Source organism: Mercurialis annua, linkage group LG6 (assembly GCF_937616625.2).
Source record: "Mercurialis annua linkage group LG6, ddMerAnnu1.2, whole genome shotgun sequence".
NCBI classification, from domain to species: domain Eukaryota; kingdom Viridiplantae; phylum Streptophyta; class Magnoliopsida; order Malpighiales; family Euphorbiaceae; genus Mercurialis; species Mercurialis annua.
In genome coordinates this window covers 39,565,438-39,586,818 of record NC_065575.1, presented here as the reverse complement: position 1 = coordinate 39,586,818, position 21,381 = coordinate 39,565,438, and the positions used below count along the sequence as shown (strand labels likewise).

The window sequence follows — 21,381 nt, the reverse complement described above, 5'->3', positions numbered from 1 at the left end:
TGTTTTGTTTTAAATTTCAAGAATCAAGTCTTATTTAAATGCCTATTCAGGACTGAAGTTGCACTAACAAACACACTCTTGCCAAAATAAAACGTGAGTGAATTTCCTATACAAGTAAAATATAGAAAATGGAAATAAAAAATTAATTCCTTTTCTATTTATACTCATAAAATATAAGAGAAGTATGAGATTTATCTCTTCCCTTGGTTTCGAATAAGGGAGTTACATTTCTTAAATCAGTTCCACCAAATAAGGCAGATATTTACAAGGGTTAGTAAGTATCCTATAAATTAGTTTCTCATTATTAAGTATTTAATTTACTCACCTTAATTAAAAAGATTTTTCAAAAAATATCAAAGATTTTCCTATAAATATACTCTGAATCTTCACTTACATACATTTTTTCTTCTTCTGTTTTCTCATCCCATGCTTGTCTTCAATATTTTTCATCACTTAAATTAAAAAAAGTAAAGATTACATAATATATTATTGAAGAGATGGAAACGAATAACAATGGAAAGGGTATTATAGAAGCGAGTAGTATCCATAGCCATGGCCATGGCAAATTAAGTGATTTTATTTCCGGTGAATTTCCGACCGGTTTAAGGGTTCTTGTTGTTGATGATGATCGGACTTGTCTTACAATTCTCGGACGAATGCTTAAAGTTTGCCTATACAAAGGTGCATGCACGAATAATACATTTTTTATGTTCTGTTTCATTTTTTCACGTAAAAAAAATTATGATTTTCGTTTGTTTTTTTTTTGTTTTCGAAATTTTAGTTGGTTTTAGAAGATTATAAAACTTCAAATTTTGAATTGTGAATTTAGAATAGGTATAACAGAAGTGTTTGCACTCTATCATGATATAACAGAATTACATTTGAATTTTTGTTTACTTGTAACAGAAATAACAACTCTAAATTTTAACTTATCTTGACTGTGATTTTCGAGGGTACTAAAAAAATCTGCATGTTTTAGTGACCACATGTCTGAAATCCAAGGATGCTTTAGTAATGCTTAGAGATGAGAAGAACAACTTTGACATTCTTGTGATTGATCTGCATATGCCGGATATAGACGGATTCAAGCTTCTTCAGGTTGCAGAAGTTGAATTAGATCTGCCTGTTGTCTGTAAGTTAAAGTTTCAATTTCAGTTCGATTTGTCATATATAATGATTTTTTGATAATCTTTACTTAATATAGTTCTGTTGTGTTATGTAATTAGTGATGTCGTCCGACGATGATCATGAAATTGTAAAGAAAGGTGTTATTGATGGCGCTTGTGATTATTTGATCAAGCCTATTAGGATGGAAGCTCTAAGAATGATATGGCAGCATGTCGTTCGTCGGAAAAAAGATTCTGCCAAAGAAGAATTCGGACAGATGATGAACTTGAAAGATTGTAGTAGTAATTTGCTGTTGACAAAACCTGATGGTGGTGGTGATGATGATAAGACTCCTGCAAATACGAGAGACGCTAAAAGCTCAAAACGGAGAAAAATCAACAAAGATGATGATGGTGTTGGTGAGGCCTCGGACCCTGCAGCTACGGGCAAAAAGCGAATGATTTGGACGGATGAACTTCACGAGAAATTTGTTCGAGCTGTTAAACATCTCGGTGAATGTATGATTACTCTTAATTTGTCTCCTAATAGTAGTGTTTTTCGCTTTTATAAGCTCAAGTGGTTTGATATGTTCTTTAATGTCATGTGATAATGTGAATTTTCTTTTCACTGTTATCTCATGTAATTACAGCTGCGGTTCCCCTTAAAATTTTGGAATGCTTGCAACAAATGAATGTTCATGACATTACTCGGGAACATATTGCTAGTCACCTTCAGGTAGTTTCTCCATATATTTCTTGTGTATCATATCTTTAATGAGGGATTTCGCATGGACTAATATGACTGTATGATGTAGAAGTATCGAATCCATCTTCGAAAGCAAGATGAGACTCCACAGCAAAAGCAAGAACTTTTCATGCCGTCAAGGATAAACAGACCGTTCATTTCCGAGCAATCTCCATCACTAGAAAACCTCCAGTTATTTGCCAATAGACACAGTACGCGTCAATACCCTTTGCCAAGTATCGCGGATGCTCAAGCAGGTCTACGCGTGCCATTAAATGTGATCTCAAACATTGGCCCGCCTTTTAGCGATCCAGGGAGGCAGTTTGTGCACTCCGGAATGGTGGAACCGAGTTACTACCCTATGGCCCAACCTTCTGCAAATAACTATCAGTTCAACGGCAACTTTGACGCAGGTTCTTCGTGCAAAACTCTTTCTTATATCAGTTATGGTAAAGAGTATGATTGCAGGAACAAAGAAAATATTGCTCAGATTACTCAAAACTTTGCAGCTCGTAATTCATTTGATGAGTTACACGGAGATACAACACCTCAGCTGATCTACGAGCCTCCGCTTTACCTCCAACAATTTGAGCAGAATGAGATTTATCATGGCCCCTTCATTCAGGTTTGTTTTTCATTTCAAATTCTAATCAAGTTACTTCTTAAACTGCACAGAGAATAAGTTGGATTGATTTGAGTTTTTGTTTTGCCAGCAGCAAGAGGAAGAACCACCTCAAATCAAATACAACAATGCTACCCAATTTGATAAATCAGACTTCCAGAAGCCTCAATGAAACTGCATTTCTCGTAAAGGTTTTTTCTTTTTCGCTGGTAGCAGAGATTAGATGTAGTCAGTTTTATCTCTTTTTTATTCTTCTTAATCACCAATGTTTTGATATAATCAATTCCATCAGCTGCGAAGTCATTTTACGACTTAAAACATATATGGAAATAAAAGTTTTGTTTTCATAAACCATCTCTGCATGCCTACTGTCTCTCAGAATATCTTAAAAACCCGAAAGAGATTGCTTACTATGCAAGAATGAATGAAATTGAATTTAAGTTTTACAATAGCACACATATAAAAACACAGTAAATATGAGTAACACAGTAAGATCTATAGAACTTGATTTACAGTCAGACAAGTATAAAAGTATTGATGAATCAGAACTTGAACTAGCTACAAGAGAAACAACAATAAGGCTTCTATTACCATTGCATCAAGAAGACTGCTAGAATTAGAAGAGGGCTGAGGAGACTCATTGCTGCACTGGTTTTTTCGCCATTGCTCGGACGTACTGCAGGAAGTGCACATTCCTCGCCATTAAAGAAAACCTTAGTTGGGAACCCGTCCTCACCAGCCACATCAATTCCCGGAGTAGTTTTCTTTGTAAATAAGATCACGGATTGTTGTGAACCAGGAATCCGTGGATCTTTTCTCGGATTGTCACCATCCCTTTCTGCCATGAGATAGTTGAAGTCTTTAAAACCGTGCATAAATATTGTATTGCTCGAATTTTGCAGGACAGATCCATTGAAGGAGTATACTTTTTCAAACCCTGGAATTGCTTTGTCCAGCTGAACTGCTGCAAACCAATCTGCAAAGCTAGTTTCACCCCAGTTGAATAGGGTGATTCTGGCAGTCCAGCCGCCTTTGTAATCCGAGAGTAAATGCCAATTTACGCTAACTCCGCAGTTATCCCCACATGGCAAAGGACTAGGCACTGTTCTTTTTTTCATCTCAGCCCATTTCAGAGCATAACGAGTCCGGTTCTCAAATGGGATGAGGAGAGCCTCAGATGGCAGAAGAAGAGCCGGTTCTTTGACATTGCAGGTTTGACTCGGATTGTTATTGCAGCCACAAGCGCAGGTGCTGCAAGGTACAACAGATTCATTGTAAAATGCAGAGAATGACACGCAACATTTCGGTTTCTCCTCCTTGAAATGTGTTAAATTGCAAACAACTTGCCAACTAGCTACTGCTGCTGTTGTCGAAGGCAAACCAGTTGGATCAGGAAACCTGCTCGGACTTACCCGTATCGGAGATCCACATTGATAATCTGAACTCATGGTGCCATTGATCTTCCAATTCTGTGGCGGATCGAGCTTTGTCCTGTTCAAATACGGAGGCATCTTGAAAACGTGCATCAGAAAAACCGAGGCAGACTTGGTCGGATCCATATAATGCGGTAGAATAGTCCCGTTTCGACAACAAAAAGGAACCAAGCCAATGTTAGAATCATTAGCTCTTGTTGGAGGCAAATCAACAATTGTAGGCCTTTCCGCACAACTCAAAGCTTTAGAAAAATCCATTCCCCTGTAGTGCTGACCTTGCTCACCAAATATGCATTCTGTTGTATCAACAATGTACGGATGAGCTCCTTTCATTTCATATATGAACTCCTTTCTCATCCAATCCCAGCTTAATTTCCAATTTTCGAGCCGACCGAGAGGGTTATGGTTCGAAATTGAAACCCGAGCCCAATAATCATTGTCATACGTTCTTGTTATATCATACATAATTACAAGATCACCGTCGTCCCGAGGCTCAAAATTATCTTCAGGAATACTGTTTGGTGCAGCATTCAAATCTTTAATGCAACAAAGCTGCAGCTCATTGCCTACATTAGTCAAAACACAACACATCTTCAACAAACATCGGAGTTTTAAATGCCTTTCCGAAAATTGTACGATCTAATAAGATTTCGTGTAATATAGATTGTTGCGCTACCACTGCCAAGAAACTAACCACCAATACTGAATTGAAAAGATCCTAAATTAAAAAGATCGAATTTTGAATTAAAAGCAAGAGAGTTTATAGCCAAAAAGAAATCATAAAATTTAGCGTATTTGGCAATTATAACACGAACATTTTCATGTTTTAAAAAATTGAAATACCAATCTATTTTTCATTGATAAACACTGATATGGCTGCTGGAACAATATATATTATAGTGTTTATATTAGCGTGTTTTAACAAAAAGTAGACCGATGTTCCGATTGTTCAAAACTTGACACTTAGTTACTTCAGAGTTGTGTGGCAGGTCGGCGAGATAGAATGAAGATTTACCATATTTTTAAGTTCATGTTTTATTTACAAGTTACACTAAAGTTCGAGATTTTATTCGCATTTAAATCATACAAAAAAATTAATAGTAATATATACTAATGATCTTTAACTTGGTTGTGAAGTCATCTATACCTTGTCTTATCGGAGCAGCGCAAGAATAGCCATGATTAGAAAGAGTCAAATTAGCAGGTAACGGATCATCATCATCCGGGTTTCCACTCACAAACCGGGTTCCGATCAACATCACCTTGACCTCCGTCTGAGTAACATCGCCGGCAGTTTCAATAGCCGTCTTTAAGTCAGTTCTGGGAAACCCAACAAAAACGGTACCGTTCCCAACAAAAGCAGGGAACGAATCACCATCAGCCAACACAGCATCAGTTGCAGAAATTAAAATCTCACTCTGATTAAACCCAACAAAAACCCTCCATGACTTGAGCTCATCACGTCCGTTATTGAGCACCGTTATAACAGACTCAAATCTGTAGGGTAGGTTTGCTGAGTCATCAGTTGGCGGGAGAGGGCGGCCTCCTGTGTAGCTGTAGGACAAGTAAACACCGTTACATGTGTCGTTTAACGGCGGTGGCGATGGTGACTGAGATAAAGAAGTGTGAACTAAGATTGAGAGTGTAATGAAACTGATTAAAAGAATATAATTAGCCATTAAAAAAGCTTGACAATTTAGCAGAGATTGCGTTAAGTTATAGCAGAGATGGTTAATTTGAACGATCGAACTGAATTAATGGCATGCCGGCTGATGATTTTAGCATTTAACCTCAAAATAATAAAAATTTAAAGAATTGAAGAAGTGGTCTTTTTGAGAATTGGACAAGAAAATGGTTTAAGACCAAGTCCTATGATTTACGTCGCTTTCTAATTGTATGGTTAGTACCGAGTATTTTTTTTTATGTATAATTAATTATCTTCCAAATGTAAACTTAGTTCATAGTTTGATGATATTTTCTGCAGATTAGGTTGTTTGATTACTTTTCTTGGTTTTGTTTGGACTTGTTGCATGGATGCATTATTATATAGTTGCATGAGGCTTGTTGATGTTTTTTGAAAGTCTAGCTATTTTAGTTTTAAATGATTAAGGGATTGGTGCCCATGTGGGCCTAGTTTGGATGGTTAAGGCATTTCTAAGTGCATTAAGAGGTTGTGGGTTCGAACCACGCCTTGATAACTAAGAAACTAACAATTGAGACTAGAGAGAGTCGATTTCCATCCTTGACAAAAAAAAAAAGATTAAGGGATTGGTGCTTGCCATAATTTAAATAATTTTTGAAAATTATTGAAGTTCATATTTCAAGCAAATCTTAATCAACTCTTGAGTTCGTGGCCTGAGTCTTGCCGGGCTCGGGCTGGACCCAACCGTGTTTGACTATTTTTAATGCAAGTCGACCCGATTCGGCCTTCATATATGAAAATTTACGTAATCATAGAAATCCGCCCATAAAAAATCGGACAAGCATGGTTTATGGTCGAATTTGAAAAAATATACGGACGCAAGCCCATTATTAGATCTATTCAAGAAGTGGGTTTGGACCGGATCATATCCAGACTTTTTATTATATTTATATAAGCCCGAGTCCGATTCAAACTTCATATATATTTGTTGTCTAACTCACCCTTACACTTTATATATGTGGAGGGCCGAGCCTTTTTGGACTTATATAAAGAATATTTGTGCATAAAAACTCGGGCATATTACATGTTCGGGCTCTAGCCGGACTTAAGATAAAATTAACTTTCAAATACGAACTAAAACAAACGGGTACTCGCGGGCTAAGCGGGTATGCAAATCTATAAACATATCTAGATAACTATCGCCATTCACCAGATAAGCAGACAATGGCTGAATCAGAAATTACCTCCTAACCAAAGATAAACTTCATTATAATTTTTTTTAAAGAGTGGCTAAAATTTTATAGCTAAATTTGTTGAGTTGCCCTTTGAATTTTAATTTGATTTTGATAAGAGGACTTTGCTGTTGATTACTCCTCCTCATGAAAGTATTTTTTTTTGTCAAGGATTAAAATTCTATTAAATGCAATGTAAGAAATATAAAGATGAAACATTTTTGAGTAATTTTGAGTGAGTCATTTCATAAAAAAAATGATGAATGTAAAGGTAGTCATCGATAAAAAAAAATCTAGCTACCAATTCACATTTACGGATTACACATTGAAATCAAATTTCTAAAATTTAAAAACTACTTTGACATCTTCTAAAACTACTTTGACATCTCTATTAAAAATAGAGGAGGAATTAACATCATATCAAAACATGACAGTGCGATTTAAAAATTGGTTGATCGTATCTTGTGAATAACACCTCATCATCAAAGTTAACAATATTTTTCCCTAAATTTTGCTGATTGTATTAGTTGAAATTCTATGATCATTTTTTTATTTTACCATTCAAAAGTACTTAATGTTTATTCAATTGGTGAATAAATAATGTTTACTTAACTGAAAATATGATAGATATGTAGACTCGGCAATATTTTTCTAAGATTATGTGATTAAATTCTCCCACAAACTGCAAAAGACATCAATGTTTATAAATTATTCAGGCATTTTAATGTGACCCCTTTACAATTAATTACTCAAGCTAAAAAAAATACTACTCCCTCCGTCCCACTCTAATTGATAAAATATGGAATTTTTGTTGTCCCATTCTAATTGACAAAACTAACATAACTATAATTTTATTCTTTAATTTTCCATCTTTACCCTTATTTAAAACTATGTCTTTTATGGAAAATGGTGAGTATTTAATGAAAATTTGACTAATATATACTAATAGCATTAATTAGCTCCATTATCAATAGAAGGGTATATAAATAATTTTTTATGTCATATATTAACTTGTCTTGATTATTGAAATATAATTATTTTGTCAATTAGAGTGGAATGGAGGGAGTACTCAGGACCTCAGCATCAAAGTAAATTAGGTATCCTCATCAAATTTGATATGTTTATGAAAAAATATACAATTATTTTATTTTATTTTTAATAACTGCATTATAAACTTTATTAGTTTTATAATTTTTTTATAAATATTCAATTAGATGCATATACAAATTCCAAGAATATTCTACTGGCAACCAAGGGGGCTAAACTTTTGAATCACACCGCCATTATTATAAAATTAATACTTATTCAATTTTGAAAAATACCCTTTTCTCAACGGCTTACAATTTAAAGGAGAGAATGTCCTTTTAGCCCTTAAACCTTTTGACTTTCCTGTCTGCGTAGGACCACATGGACATGTCACATCCCTATAGACAACCGTTTCGTTTGAATTATTACCGTTCGATCTTATCCCATCAACGGTCCTCTTTTTCCGACCGTTATAATTAAACCCCCTTCTTGTACTAACACAAACTCCATAACACTTCACTTCAAGATTCTCTCCTCTTCTTCAGTTTAAACTAAATTTCCCTCACCTCCCTTCTAAAATTTCTCTATCTGGGTTCTGTTTTATTTTGTGTTCCAAAAAAATGGTGATAGCGGCTAATTCGCCGTCGTCATCTCCGGTGACGATATCTGTGTCATCAGGAGGAGGAATTAGAAGCATGGGTTTAACAAGTCCGGTACCGAGAGCTTCTATATCTAACAACCTCCATTCCCCGTTAAGTAACAGTAAGAACCGTACTTCTAGTGGCGGTAGATACTGTTCAATGTCTAAAGATGACAACAATACAGAAGAAATCAACTCCGATTTCGTCACTTACACAGTTCATATACCTCCCACGCCTGATCACCAGCTTACCTCCGCCTCACAGTCCAGTCTAGATATCAAGAACGACGACGACGAGGACGACCCGGACCGCAGTTTTATCTCTGACACCATTTTCAGCGGCGGTGCTAATCTAGTCACGCGTGGCCATGTTATAGACTGCTCGGTAGAGATGACCAAGTCGTTAAAATCTGGGGGTCTGTGTGGGATGAAAGGTTGTGATGAGAAAGCGTTTCAAGAAAAATGTGAGTGTGGATTCAAGATTTGCAGAGATTGTTACGTGGATTGTATGGGGGCTAATGGACAGAGACATTGTCCTGGTTGTAAAGAACCGTATAAGGATCTTGATGATGAGGATTCCGACGATGAAGCGGAACGGGAAGAGGAAGATCAGGCGTTTCCTTTGCCTAAATTGGATAAGAGACTCTCACTTGTGAAGTCAATTAAGGCTCTGAATCATCCTCCCGAGTTTGATCATACGAGGTGGTTGTTCGAGACTAAAGGAACCTATGGCTATGGTAATGCTGTCTGGCCTAAAGACGGATATGGAGGCGGGTCGGGTGCTAACGGATATGAACCTCCTCCGGATTTTGGAGAGAGAAGTCGAAGGCCTTTGACTCGGAAAGTTGGGGTTTCTGCTGCAATTATCAGTCCCTATAGGTACATGATTTTTTCCTGTTTAATTGGAATGTGTATATTTTTTGTTCAATTCATAATTTGGATATAAATTGACTAGAATTTACTTGTTTATGCTGCTTTCTTGATAAAAGTATTTATTGTGCTTCTAGATTTCTTAAATGGCTTATTCCTTAGCTGGTTCTAGGAATTAAACTCTTTTGTTTGATGTTGCAATATAATTATGCAGACTACTCATTGCAATTCGTTTGGTGGCCCTTGGATTGTTTCTGACATGGAGAATTCGTCACCCGAATCGCGACGCAATGTGGTTATGGGGGATGTCTATAACTTGTGAGGTTTGGTTTGCTTTATCATGGGTGCTTGATCAGCTTCCTAAACTCTGCCCTGTAAACAGAGTGACTGACCTCTCTGTGTTAAAAGAGCGGTTCGAATCCCCCAATCTGCGAAACCCGAAAGGGAGATCAGATCTTCCAGGGATTGATGTGTTTGTTTCAACAGCAGATCCGGAGAAAGAACCACCTCTTGTCACTGCAAATACTATTCTTTCCATTCTTGCTGTTGATTATCCTGTCGAAAAGCTTGCTTGTTACTTATCGGATGATGGTGGTTCTCTTTTGACATTTGAAGCTCTAGCAGAGACTGCTAGCTTTGCAAGAATTTGGGTTCCTTTCTGCAGAAAACATGACATTGCACCCAGGAATCCTGAGGCGTATTTCAGTCAGAAACGCAATGTTCTGAAGAACAAAGTTAGGATTGACTTTGTTAGAGAGAGGAGAAGAGTGAAGAGAGAATATGATGAATTTAAGGTGAGGGTTAATTCATTGCCTGAATCAATCCGGAGAAGATCCGATGCTTATAACGCCCACGAAGAGCTTCGAGCTAAGAAGAAGCATATGGAAATGGGATCAGATCCATTAGAACCTCTCATGGTATCAAAGGCAACTTGGATGTCGGACGGTTCTCATTGGCCGGGGACTTGGACTTCAGGAGAGACCGACCACTCAAGAGGAGACCATGCCGGTATTATTCAGGTAAATTAAAGCTCTTTAAAGTTTAAAGCTATCGTCTTTTATTTAAGTTTGATCTTATTTAACATTCTACTTATGTTTACAGGCAATGCTAGCTCCACCAAATGCAGAACCAGTTTTCGGAGCAGAAGCAGATGGAGAGAACTTGACTGACACAACAGAAGTTGATATCAGACTGCCAATGCTGGTCTACGTGTCTCGTGAGAAGCGGCCAGGTTATGATCACAATAAGAAAGCTGGAGCTATGAATGCTCTTGTCAGAACCAGTGCAATCATGTCCAATGGTCCATTCATACTAAATCTTGACTGTGATCACTACATTTATAATTCTTTGGCTCTGAGAGAAGGAATGTGTTTTATGCTCGATAGAGGCGGTGATAGGATCTGTTATGTTCAGTTCCCACAAAGATTTGAAGGAATTGATCCTAGTGATCGGTATGCTAATCACAATACAGTGTTCTTTGATGTTAGCATGAGAGCTCTTGATGGATTACAGGGTCCAATGTATGTAGGAACTGGCTGTATTTTCCGCAGAACTGCGCTGTACGGGTTCAGTCCTCCTAGAACAACAGAACATCTCGGGTGGTTTGGCAGAAGGAAAAATAAGTTGCTCTTGAGGAAGCGTAAGGCGATAAAGAAAAACGAGGATGAAATAGCCTTGCAAATGACCGCTGATCACAATGATGATGATGCAGAAATCGAGTCATTGTTGCTTCCTAAACGGTTTGGGAACTCAACTTCCCTGGCTGCGTCTATTCCAATTGCAGAATACCAGGGGAGGTTGCTTCAAGATGTACAAGGACGGGGTTATCATGGAAGACCTGCTGGCTCACTTGCTGTACCGAGGGAGCCTTTGGATGCTGCAACTGTTGCTGAAGCAATTAGCGTTATCTCATGCTTCTATGAGGATAAAACCGAGTGGGGTAAAAGAGTTGGTTGGATTTACGGTTCTGTGACAGAAGATGTGGTGACTGGTTATCGTATGCACAATCGAGGATGGAGATCGATCTATTGCGTCACCAAAAGAGATGCATTTCGCGGCACAGCTCCAATCAATCTGACAGACAGGTTACATCAAGTTCTTCGATGGGCAACTGGCTCAGTAGAAATATTTTTCTCAAGAAACAACGCGTTATTCGCCAGTCCTCGGATGAAATTCCTGCAGAGGGTTGCATATTTCAACGTTGGAATGTACCCTTTCACCTCTATGTTTCTCATAGTCTATTGCATCCTACCAGCAGTATCTCTATTTACAGGCCAGTTCATTGTCCAATCTCTCAGTATAACCTTCCTAGTATTCTTATTAGCCATCACAATCACTCTCTGCCTGCTCGCACTCCTCGAAATCAAATGGTCTGGAATCACTCTCCACGATTGGTGGCGAAACGAACAGTTTTGGCTAATAGGTGGAACAAGTGCTCATCCTGCAGCAGTGTTACAAGGGCTTCTCAAGGTTATAGCAGGAGTTGAAATTTCCTTCACATTGACCTCGAAATCTGCTACACCTGAAGATGGAGATGACGAGTTTGCTGATCTGTACGTTGTAAAGTGGAGCTTCTTAATGGTACCTCCGATCACCATAATGATGTTGAACATGATTGCAATTGCAGTAGGAACTGCAAGGACTATGTACAGTAGTTATCCAGAGTGGAGCAAACTTGTTGGAGGAGTGTTTTTCAGCTTCTGGGTTCTGTCTCATCTTTACCCGTTTGCGAAAGGGCTGATGGGAAGAAGCGGGAGGGTTCCGACCATCGTGTACGTATGGTCCGGATTGTTATCCATAATCATTTCATTGCTATGGGTCTACATTAGTCCTCCTGCTGGAAAGGAAGACTACATGAAGTTTCATTTCCCTTGATGTGTTGAGCAATTAAGTAATCTGTAGGAAAATGCAACAGATCCAATTTGAAGCTACTCAGCTTCACATCCTACTCTGTTATTGTTAAAAGTGTAATTCTTTATGTACTTTATAGTATGTGTAATTGCTGCTGAGGAGCTACCTCAAGCTTATATTTTTTCTATCCAAACATATATATGTTTCTGCTGATTTGTGATTCTCAAGTGATTGCTAATGATTTTGTATTCAGTATTCCTACTGACACATATCTATGAACCATATTTCCTGATTTTTTCTGATAACAATTTCAGAATTGAGATCCCACAATCAGAACTCCTAATTCATCTACTCCTGAATGAGTAAAAGTTACACTTTCCTAACATTCATTGCGTTAAGTAAACTTTCCATTGCATGTGGTGCTATTGATTAGGATCAAGATTCAAGAATTAAAGATTAAAGGAACATTGTCCCACTTACCTCTCTACTTGCAGCTATATTCAACATGTTTTCTTCAATTAATTAGTCTGTGATGTTTATTACATCCAGGGGTATCAGAATGAATAGCGGGTTGTGATTGTGTCGTGTGTTAGACTCCTTCTATTGATACGGTTAGAGGTAACACAAATATCGACCCATTTAATAATTATGTTAACACAAATACGATAAGAATATTAAATGGATTATGTGTGCTAACTCGTATAATCTTTAGCACCTTTAGTGGTTCTTATACCAGCTTCCTTCGATTATTTACAAGTGGAATTCAAACTCTTATTTTTATAATTTTAGCTACTGCTTATATAGATGAATCTATGGAAGGGCATCATTGATTCATTTTTAAAATTGTCCTTTTTTAGCTCTATGTTTAATAACAACTTTTACTCATTATAAATTAACTGAATATAAGTCATTAACATGGCATGTTCCATCCATTTATTCAAACTAGTTTCGCATTACGTGCTATGCACGTGGCTCGTAACGTAACTCGTCAATGTATATATTAGTAAATTTATTCTAATTATATCAATTTTTTATTTATAATTAATATTAAATTAGTTAAGAATTTTTGTAAAAATAAATATAATATATTCGGTTATTAAATTTTTTTCCATACTAAATTTATTCTTCTTTTGGTTTTATAATAACCATAATTAAATAATTAATTTTATTTTATTAATAATATCTTTAAAAATAATAAGATAGAAATTTAAATAATAATATATTGACCAAATACAGTATTTTAATTTGTAGTTCAATCAAACTAAAAAATAGGTATGCCTACTAATTTGGAGACAATTTAGTTATTTTTTACATACTAAAAACTAAATTGAAGATAATTTAGCTATCTATTCTAATTAGGATTTAATTACAATAGTGATTAATTAAATAACTAATTAGTTAATGACTATAAAACTTTTATTTAGTATTAAATGAAAAGGATTATTCAGTAAATTTGCCTGTCCCCCCCCTCCCATCCGTACTTTTATATATAGTATAGTATAGATGAGTCGATATAGGTCATATCAACACCACATATTTAACATATTTATTTAATCAGGTAGAAATGGGTAACACCAACACAACATATTTAGCATAGTTTTTGATAATATGTTAGATCAGATCAATACTACATAATATGACATTACACATTTTTTGTCGTTGAACTTCTTTAAAATTAAAAATTTATTAGTTGAGTTAATTTTTTATTTAAATATGTATTCTTTTTATAATTGATTTTTATATATTAAAAATATTTAATTAGCAAAATTTAAGAATATTTTTAAATTATACTATATGACTAGAGATTTAGATGATTTACTTTCTCCTATTTTAAGAGTTTAAGTTAAAATTTTACTTTAAGGACTCAAATAATTGTGTATGTAATTAAAGGATTGAAATAGACCTTTTTGTCAAAAACCACTATACTCTCCATCTTCGCTGAAAACCTCAGCAAACAGTAACAGCCCTCCTCCATTAATGGAGGGTTTCGAGCTTCCTGACTGGAAGGGCGGCTTAGCCATTGGGCCACACCTGTAAATAGTTCAATTTAGAGCAATTGACAAAAAAAGCATTGCTGTAATATAAAATAATGATAAGTAGAGTCAATCCTCAGTCAAGGCTTACCGCTGCCGGACCAATGCAACAGACTAACCGGACCAGGATGCAACTCTCGACAGCTGCCTCTCACATTAACCCCACCGTTGCTCAATCGGCTCCACGTCCGGCAAAACCGTCGGTGCGACCAGAAACTTAAATTGAAATATTTGGTGAAGTTTGCATGATAATATTCAGGAGCACCGATTGAACAAGTTCAGCCAGGTAGTACAGTTGGCTATTTGCATTTGCAATTTGCATACCCTAAATTAATTCTTTTTCTTGGCTGATTCTTGTAATTGAATTATTTGATTGATGTTGCGACATTAGTATTTGAACTTTAGGTTGAGATTAAAATTTACAGAGACTGCTCATTGCAATTCGTCTGGTGGTGGCCCTTGGATTGTTCCTAACATGGACAATTCGTCACTCGAATTGCGAGGCCATGTGGTTGTGGGGGATGTCTATAACTTGTGAGGTCTGGTTTGCCTTAATATGGGTGCTTCATCAGCTTCCCAAACTCTGCCCTGTAAACAGAATGACTGACCTCTCTGTGCTAAAAGAGTGTTTTGAATCCCCTAATCTTCGAAACCCGAAACGGAGATCAGACCTTCCAGGCATTGATGTTTTGTTTCAACACATTCATGCTTGCATTGTTCAGGTAAATTCTCCCTCTTTATAGCTACTGTGTTTTTTTAGTTGAATGTTATTTACTTTCTGCTTATGATTACAGGCAATGCTAGCTCCACCAAATACGGAATCCGTTTTTGGGGCAGAAGCAGATAGTGAGAATTTGATTGACACAAGAGAAGTTGATATCAGACTGCCAATGCTAGTCTATGTGTCTCACGAGAAGAGGCCAGGTTATGACCACAACAAGAAAGCTGGAGCTATGAATGCTCTAGTCAGAACCAGTGCAATCATGTCCAATGGTCCATTCATACTAAACCTTGAGCTATGAATGCTCTACATTTATAATTCTTTGGCTTTGAGAGAAGGAATGTGTTTTATGCTCGATAGAGGTGGTGATAGGATCTGTTATGTTCAGTTTCCACAAAGATTTGAAGGAATTGATACGAGTGATAGATATGCTAATCAGAATACAGTGTTCTGTAATGTAAGCATGAGAGCTCTTGATGGATTACAGGGTCCAATGTATGTAGGAACTGGTTGCATTTTCCGCAGAACAGCACTATATGGGTTCAGTCCTCCTAGAACAACAAAACATCTCGGATGGTTTGGCAGAAAGAAAAATAAGCTGTTCTTGAGGAAACCTAAGAAGATAAAGAAACACAAGGATGAGATTGCATCCTACCGGAAGTATTGCTATTTTCGGCCCAGTTCATAGTTCATCTCTCAGAATAACCTTCCTAGTGTTCTTGTTAGCCATCACAATCACTCTCTGCCTGCTCACACTCCTCAAAATCAAATGGTCAGGAATCAATCCATGATTGGTGGTGAAACGAGCAGTGTTGGCTGATCGGTGGAACAAGTGCTCACCCTGCAGCAGTATTGCACGGACTTCTGAAAGTTATAGCAGGTTGACATTACATTCACATTGACCTCGACATCCGCCGCGCCTGAAGACGGTGATGACGAGTTTGCTGAGCTGTATGTTGTTAACCGGAGCTTCTTAATGGTATCCAATCACCAAAATGATGTTCAACATGATTGCAATTGCAGAAGGAGCTGCAAGGACCATGTACAATAGTTATCCAGAGTGGAGCAATCTTGCTGGAGGAATGTTCTTCAGCTTCTGGGTTCCGTCTCATCTGTACCCATTCGCGAAAGTTGATGGGAAGAAGCGGGAGGGTCCCGACCATTGTGTACATGTGGTCCGAATTGCTATCCGCAATCATTTCATTGCTGTGGTACTACATTAGTCCTCCTTCTGGAAAGAAAGACTACATGAAGTTTCATTTTCCTTGACGTGTTGTGCAAGTAATCCGTAGGAAAATGCAACAGACCCAAATTGAAGCTTCTCAGCTTTATATCATATCCTACTCTGGTATTGTCAAAAATGTAATTCTATGTGTACTTTATAGTACATGTAATTGCAGCTGAGGACCTACCTCAACCTTATATTTTCCTCTGCTGATTTATTATTCTTAAGTGAATGATTATGATTCTATTTTCAGTATTCCTGCTGACACAAATCTATCAACCAAAATTTCCTTTTCAGGAAATAAGGGATTTACAAGGGAATTGAACGTGTTTTTCTAGTTGCAAGCAATGATAAAAAATTCAGAATTGGGATCCCACATTCAAAACTACTAAATTTGGGCACATTCCTCAGCATTCATTTTGTTAAAAAATTCTGCATAGCATGTGGTCCTGTTGATTAAGATCAAGAAACCAATATAATGAAACATTGTCCCACTTTACCTCTACTTGCAGCTGTAGCCCACATGCTTGTTTTCATCAATTAATTAGTCTGTGATGTTTACTACATTCTTGTTTAATTTCGAGCAATTACAAAAAAAAAAATGTTGTAATATCTAAGTAGAATACAAAAGTTTGGTGGTGGACCATAGAAATATAATGCTCTTTTGTTGCTCATGTAAATCTAAATGGCCTGTTCTTAGCTGTAAAGATAGTGAAATTCTCAACTCTTTTTTTAGGTTCTAATCATGTGTTTTTGCCCCATTTTTGTTCATTCATTTCTCCACATGCTACAGTTTGATTTTAGACCCCAAAATGATAAGATGTTCCCACAAGTTTATTCTTTGGATAAACTCTGAAGGAAATGTTGTATTTGGACTAAATAAACCAGGTGGAATGATTTCCAAGAATAGAGCTAAATTTGGCTATGCAAGCTGAAGAAAAATGAAAGAAGAACAAGCAACTTAGCTTGGAATTTTCTTTACTCATCCCGTCATCGCACATGGTAGACACATATAGCCAAAAATTAGCAAGAAATTTAAAATCAAACTAAAAGAAATCAAATAAAAAAAGTTATATGGGTCCAATTTAAATGCTATATATATGCTATCTAAATTTTGATTTTCATGCCATTATTTGGACAAAATTTATAAGAGTATCTCACTCGCCGCTAGCAAAAATGTGAAAAGAAAAAATTGTCTATAATTGATGCCTTTAAGGACTTTTTGAAGAAAGATTGTATAATACAAGGACCTCCTAAACAAAAAAATAAATATACTATACAAGGACCCTTAGATGAGCATTATTTATAATTCTTTTAAGTCTTGATTGCATAAATTTGGCACAATTAGTAGCTAATGGCTGTCAAATTCCGTCCATGCGAAGGGCATGAAAATAGAAATTATTGTTGTAGAGGGAATAGAAAGACTATAAATTTGTGGTGAGGACCTGTTGAATGAAAAGGTAAAATACAGGGACCTCTAAATGAATTTGGCCAGCATAAAACTAGCAGCAAAGGTAACATGTATTTACTTAGATTGAGACAAAATTTCCATACACATTCCAATTTGCTAATTTACTATGAATAATTAAACATATTATTATACATTACACAGCAACTCCGACCACATGAACCACTGACTCTATCTGAGCCCAAAAAAACAAACGAAAATATCGTGTCGGGGGCCCATGTAGTAGTCGGTGCACACTATGTGGAGATTTTAAAACAGTTGAATCACGCTAATGGTTGCACCAGATCATTGCTATTCTACACCCATCCAATTTTGATGATTAAGATAATAAAAAACAATTAATTTTGGTGTTATAAAATAAGATAGCAATAATTAGGGACAACAAATCTGTCAAGGTCAGATTGATCGATCTTTCTATGATTTCTTTTCGCAGAAGCTGTTGCTAAGTCCTAATCACTTTTGCTAACTAAAATTAATTAAGTTTATCTTACCCTTAAGCAGTGCCAACAATGTAGAACCAAAAGATATTGCAGCTGCAGATTAAACTAATTAATCTAACCAATCATGGAATGGTTTGGAACCACATGTAACCAGCTGATTCCAGGTGAGCTAACCAAAACGGCCACGTGTGCTGCCAGGGCAAAAGGTGTCGGCCCCCAATTCTACTTTTGGACACTTCCTACGCAACAATTGAATTATGGGTCCCCTTTTGATGCTACTACTACAAATTCGAGAATTAAACTCCTATTTTCTTTTAATATACAGCCTGTTCTTAGATTCTTCCAATGCCTAATACAAGCAAACTCGTCTCCAGCCGGCTAGCACAATATATTCGTCTGGGTCATGACACAAAATGGACTGGCTAGCTTTTCTAAATCACTCGCACTCCACCTACAACCCCTATATATTTTGTAAAGGGTCAAAAAAACGCAGTATTGCGGCATTTATTCTATATGTGCAAATAAAAATCGGACAAATCCTTACTTGGAGTAGAGCAAAAATCTAAATCGGGTTTTTGAACTTTTAATTTGTGATTAAATAATTTGCTTTTGGTTAATTTGATCTTAAAGAACATGACACTATCTTTTTAAGTTAATTACGGATGAAATTGGATCATACTTATTAATTGATCAAAATCGTTATGGTTTAGAGTAAATTATTTGATCTCGATTGGGTTGATTCTTTACTTGTATATGTGATCTAGAAATACAACTTTATCTTTTATCTAACTTTTCTGCAATAAACCGAAAAGGTTGTACAAAATATTGAAAAGAAATATCTACCTAATTATTTTAATTTGTTGGTATAAAAGAAAATAAAAATCAAAGCTCATAAATTACTCTCCTTCCACTCATCAGTAAGCACAGTAGCCATTATTAAAAACAAGTTGACCGACACCACAACCTGCCATGCTTTTAAAAAATAAATAAATGTTGAGTTTCTGTAATTTGTTTTATTCTTCATCGGAGACGGAATTAACAAAGATATAGAATTGAATTATACAACACAAATCGCCTCAGAATTAATTTGAAATTATATGACTGAAAAAAATGATAATGAGTAGAAAATTTCTAGCAAGAACACTAACAAGACACAAAAAAATAATCAAGAACAGGTGCCAAATCGACAAATAAATGAACAAAAAAAACATTAGTGACAAAAAGAAAGAAGAATTAACAGTAGTCCTGGAAGCGAATTTACCATAAAACTCAATGTGAATGTCCGTACAAATCATAAGGTGCCCACAGTGCATCCAACGGACACGATTGCTTCGAATCAATCCTCAGCCAAGGCTTACCGCTACCCGACCAATGCAACAGGCTCACCGGACCGGCATGCAAGTCCCGGCAGCTCCCTCTCACATTATCACCTCCTAATCCATGCTGATTCCACCGGTGCTCAATCGGCGCCACGTGCCCCGCGAAAACTAACAGATATGGCGGTAGAGAGCCTAATTCATAGATCCGCTCACTCTTCTGAATTTCCATCCACCGCTCTATTCGTTTCGTATATCCGACCCGTCTCCATTTCACTAGATCTATCACCATTACTCCTGTGTTGAAGTAACACGGTTCTCTGCCGTTAAAAGTACCGGAGAACCGTTTGTTTGACCAGAAACTTGCGGTGAAATACTTCGTGAAGTTTGCGAGGCAATATTCAGGAGCTCCGATTGTTCTAGAACCTAAATTTGTAGTCCAGAGCTTATCAATATCATCAACCACGACTAAATCGGAATCCAAATAGATCACACGGCGGACGCACGGCTCTAGCAGATCAGCTAAGTAATTTCTGGCGTAATTAAGCGGCTGTTCTAGAGCTTGCCGTACGGAAGTTGAGATCAGATTCCGAACAATCTCAGGATTGAAATAATACACTTTAAACTTCAATTGAGGGAACGTCGTCCTCACTAGCGATTCAAGATCAGTCTCGGAGACTAAAAAATGGAAGAAAACACTCTCCGGACAGAGTGAATGTTGCAGAATAGAGTGAACGGCGGCGATTGAGCCACGTAAATAGTCGACGTCGAGTGTAATAGCAACATGTACAAGAGAAGGATCACACAGACTACCGGTTTTTACGGCGACTCGGTTGTTACCGGAGCTACATTTATCAGCATTGCGGAACGTCGGAGCTTTTCGGAATGAGAACCGGTTTAACGAATCAACGGCTGGATTTCCAAACGACGATCGAATCGCTTCAGCTGGAGGAAACGACTGGAGCGACGGCGAGAGAATGATCATAACCACCGCGACGGAGAAGAAGCCGGAGAGACGCATAATCCAGAGCATTTTACTGCCGCGGTAAAAAATAGTGTGGATTCTCCGCTTCTTTTTCCTCGATTTGAAATCGAAACGATCTGTTAAAATCGAGAAGAGGAGTGACGATCGGAGGAACGCTAGGGTTCCTTTTAGGTCTGCCAGAGCGGCTACACAGAGCAAGAACAGAACACAAAAATGAAAACGATTACAGAGAATGACGCTGATTAAAAACTACAATAAAGGCCTGGAATCGATCTTTTACTTGGCTTTCAAAGCATAATTGCCGTGCGAATGAAGCGAACAGCAGCAGAGGAGGAAGAAGAAGAATCCATGGAGATACCGGGGCGGCGCACAATAATGCCCCGGGGCTAAAGTGCGCCGTGCGCACGATAACTATAATAAGCTATCTGTATTTTTTTTTTTTGCAGTGTTTAGTGATTATTGATATGGAGTGATGAATGAAGAAGAAGAAAAAGATGATAGAAAAGAGACACAAGTGGAGAGCTGAGAGAAGGATTTTTTTTTTTTTTTCTGTTTTTGCTTTACAGCTTAGCGTTGCATTTCCCACCATAGAAATCCACGGGCCAAAAAAACAAATATTTAATAATTTTAGTTATTTAAAATGGTATCAATTGCAGTAATAAACTTTTGTTTTTTATTACCTTAAAATTGATTAGAAAGAAGAAGGGTGTATTTAGCTATTTATTATTTGAAAGATGTATTTTGGTATTTTATCAAACAAGGGAAATTACCAGCTCATTTGTCTTCTATCACATTGACAATTGCATCCTTCAACATTGTTTCTCTTGTTGGGGTATTACACGTCATGTCGTTTTTGTGTTTTTTTAGCCGGGTGAATTATGCACATTGGAAATGTCTGTGTCCAATTTGAGTGTTACTAGTGAATTTTAATTATAATCATAATTAGCATGTATTATTTGATGTATACATCTACAATGGATTAATTTCCCAATCAATTAGCCACTTTTAGTTATGTATCGTAACACTT

General features: G+C 36.9%; 4 protein-coding genes and 1 pseudogene across 7 annotated transcripts; 3 read left to right on the top strand and 2 right to left on the bottom strand.

The window, feature by feature from the left end:
* Nucleotides 1-423: 423 nt before the first annotated feature.
* LOC126653833 (two-component response regulator ARR14-like) lies at nt 424-2,824 on the top strand. Of its 4 annotated transcripts, XM_050347786.2 has the most exons (7): nt 424-681; nt 980-1,132; nt 1,227-1,625; nt 1,757-1,842; nt 1,922-2,264; nt 2,361-2,476; nt 2,565-2,824. In XM_050347786.2, the coding sequence occupies exons 1-7, from the start codon at nt 498-500 to the stop codon at nt 2,643-2,645; spliced, it is 1,362 nt and encodes a 453-aa protein (XP_050203743.1). In that variant the 5' UTR covers nt 424-497; the 3' UTR covers nt 2,646-2,824. The 4 variants fall into 4 exon arrangements, with proteins under 4 accessions (XP_050203743.1, XP_050203742.1, XP_050203741.1 ...); XM_050347785.2 differs by having other exon boundaries at nt 1,925-2,476; XM_050347784.2 differs by having other exon boundaries at nt 1,922-2,476; nt 2,568-2,824.
* Nucleotides 2,825-2,950: 126 nt separating this feature from the next.
* Nucleotides 2,951-6,019, bottom strand: LOC126653832 (COBRA-like protein 7). The gene is made up of 2 exons (XM_050347782.2): nt 5,054-6,019; nt 2,951-4,472 (listed from the first exon to the last, which is right to left on the bottom strand). The coding sequence occupies exons 1-2, from the start codon at nt 5,583-5,585 to the stop codon at nt 3,061-3,063; spliced, it is 1,944 nt and encodes a 647-aa protein (XP_050203739.1). The 5' UTR covers nt 5,586-6,019; the 3' UTR covers nt 2,951-3,060.
* A 2,289-nt stretch (nt 6,020-8,308) lies between these two features.
* LOC126653831 (cellulose synthase-like protein D5) lies at nt 8,309-12,379 on the top strand. Its single transcript, XM_050347781.2, has 3 exons — nt 8,309-9,325; nt 9,531-10,335; nt 10,418-12,379. The coding sequence occupies exons 1-3, from the start codon at nt 8,427-8,429 to the stop codon at nt 12,188-12,190; spliced, it is 3,477 nt and encodes a 1,158-aa protein (XP_050203738.1). The 5' UTR covers nt 8,309-8,426; the 3' UTR covers nt 12,191-12,379.
* Nucleotides 12,380-14,054: 1,675 nt separating this feature from the next.
* LOC126653835 (cellulose synthase-like protein D5) lies at nt 14,055-16,285 on the top strand (annotated as a pseudogene).
* Nucleotides 16,286-19,215: 2,930 nt separating this feature from the next.
* LOC126687268 (probable galacturonosyltransferase-like 7) lies at nt 19,216-20,931 on the bottom strand. Its single transcript, XM_050381762.2, has 2 exons — nt 20,635-20,931; nt 19,216-20,539 (listed from the first exon to the last, which is right to left on the bottom strand). Exon 2 carries the CDS (start codon nt 20,400-20,402, stop codon nt 19,323-19,325), a length of 1,080 nt encoding a protein of 359 aa, XP_050237719.1. The 5' UTR covers nt 20,403-20,539; nt 20,635-20,931; the 3' UTR covers nt 19,216-19,322.
* Between the last annotated feature and the right edge of the window lie 450 nt (nt 20,932-21,381).

Excerpts from the sequence above, each read along its gene's own strand:
- LOC126653833 (XM_050347783.2), top strand. The coding sequence starts at position 498 with ATGGAAACGAATAACAATGGAAAGGGTATTATAGAAGCGAGTAGTATC. Across the intron at positions 1,626-1,756 it reads TGTTAAACATCTCGGTGAAT|CTGCGGTTCCCCTTAAAATT; the intron begins GTATGATTACTC and ends ATGTAATTACAG. Across the intron at positions 1,843-1,921 it reads ATATTGCTAGTCACCTTCAG|AAGTATCGAATCCATCTTCG; the intron begins GTAGTTTCTCCA and ends TGTATGATGTAG.
- LOC126653832 (XM_050347782.2), bottom strand. The coding sequence starts at position 5,585 with ATGGCTAATTATATTCTTTTAATCAGTTTCATTACACTCTCAATCTTA. Across the intron at positions 4,473-5,053 it reads CGCTGCTCCGATAAGACAAG|GCAATGAGCTGCAGCTTTGT; the intron begins GTATAGATGACT and ends TGACTAATGTAG.
- LOC126653831 (XM_050347781.2), top strand. The coding sequence starts at position 8,427 with ATGGTGATAGCGGCTAATTCGCCGTCGTCATCTCCGGTGACGATATCT. Across the intron at positions 9,326-9,530 it reads GCAATTATCAGTCCCTATAG|ACTACTCATTGCAATTCGTT; the intron begins GTACATGATTTT and ends ATAATTATGCAG. Across the intron at positions 10,336-10,417 it reads ACCATGCCGGTATTATTCAG|GCAATGCTAGCTCCACCAAA; the intron begins GTAAATTAAAGC and ends TTATGTTTACAG.
- LOC126687268 (XM_050381762.2), bottom strand. The coding sequence starts at position 20,402 with ATGCTCTGGATTATGCGTCTCTCCGGCTTCTTCTCCGTCGCGGTGGTT.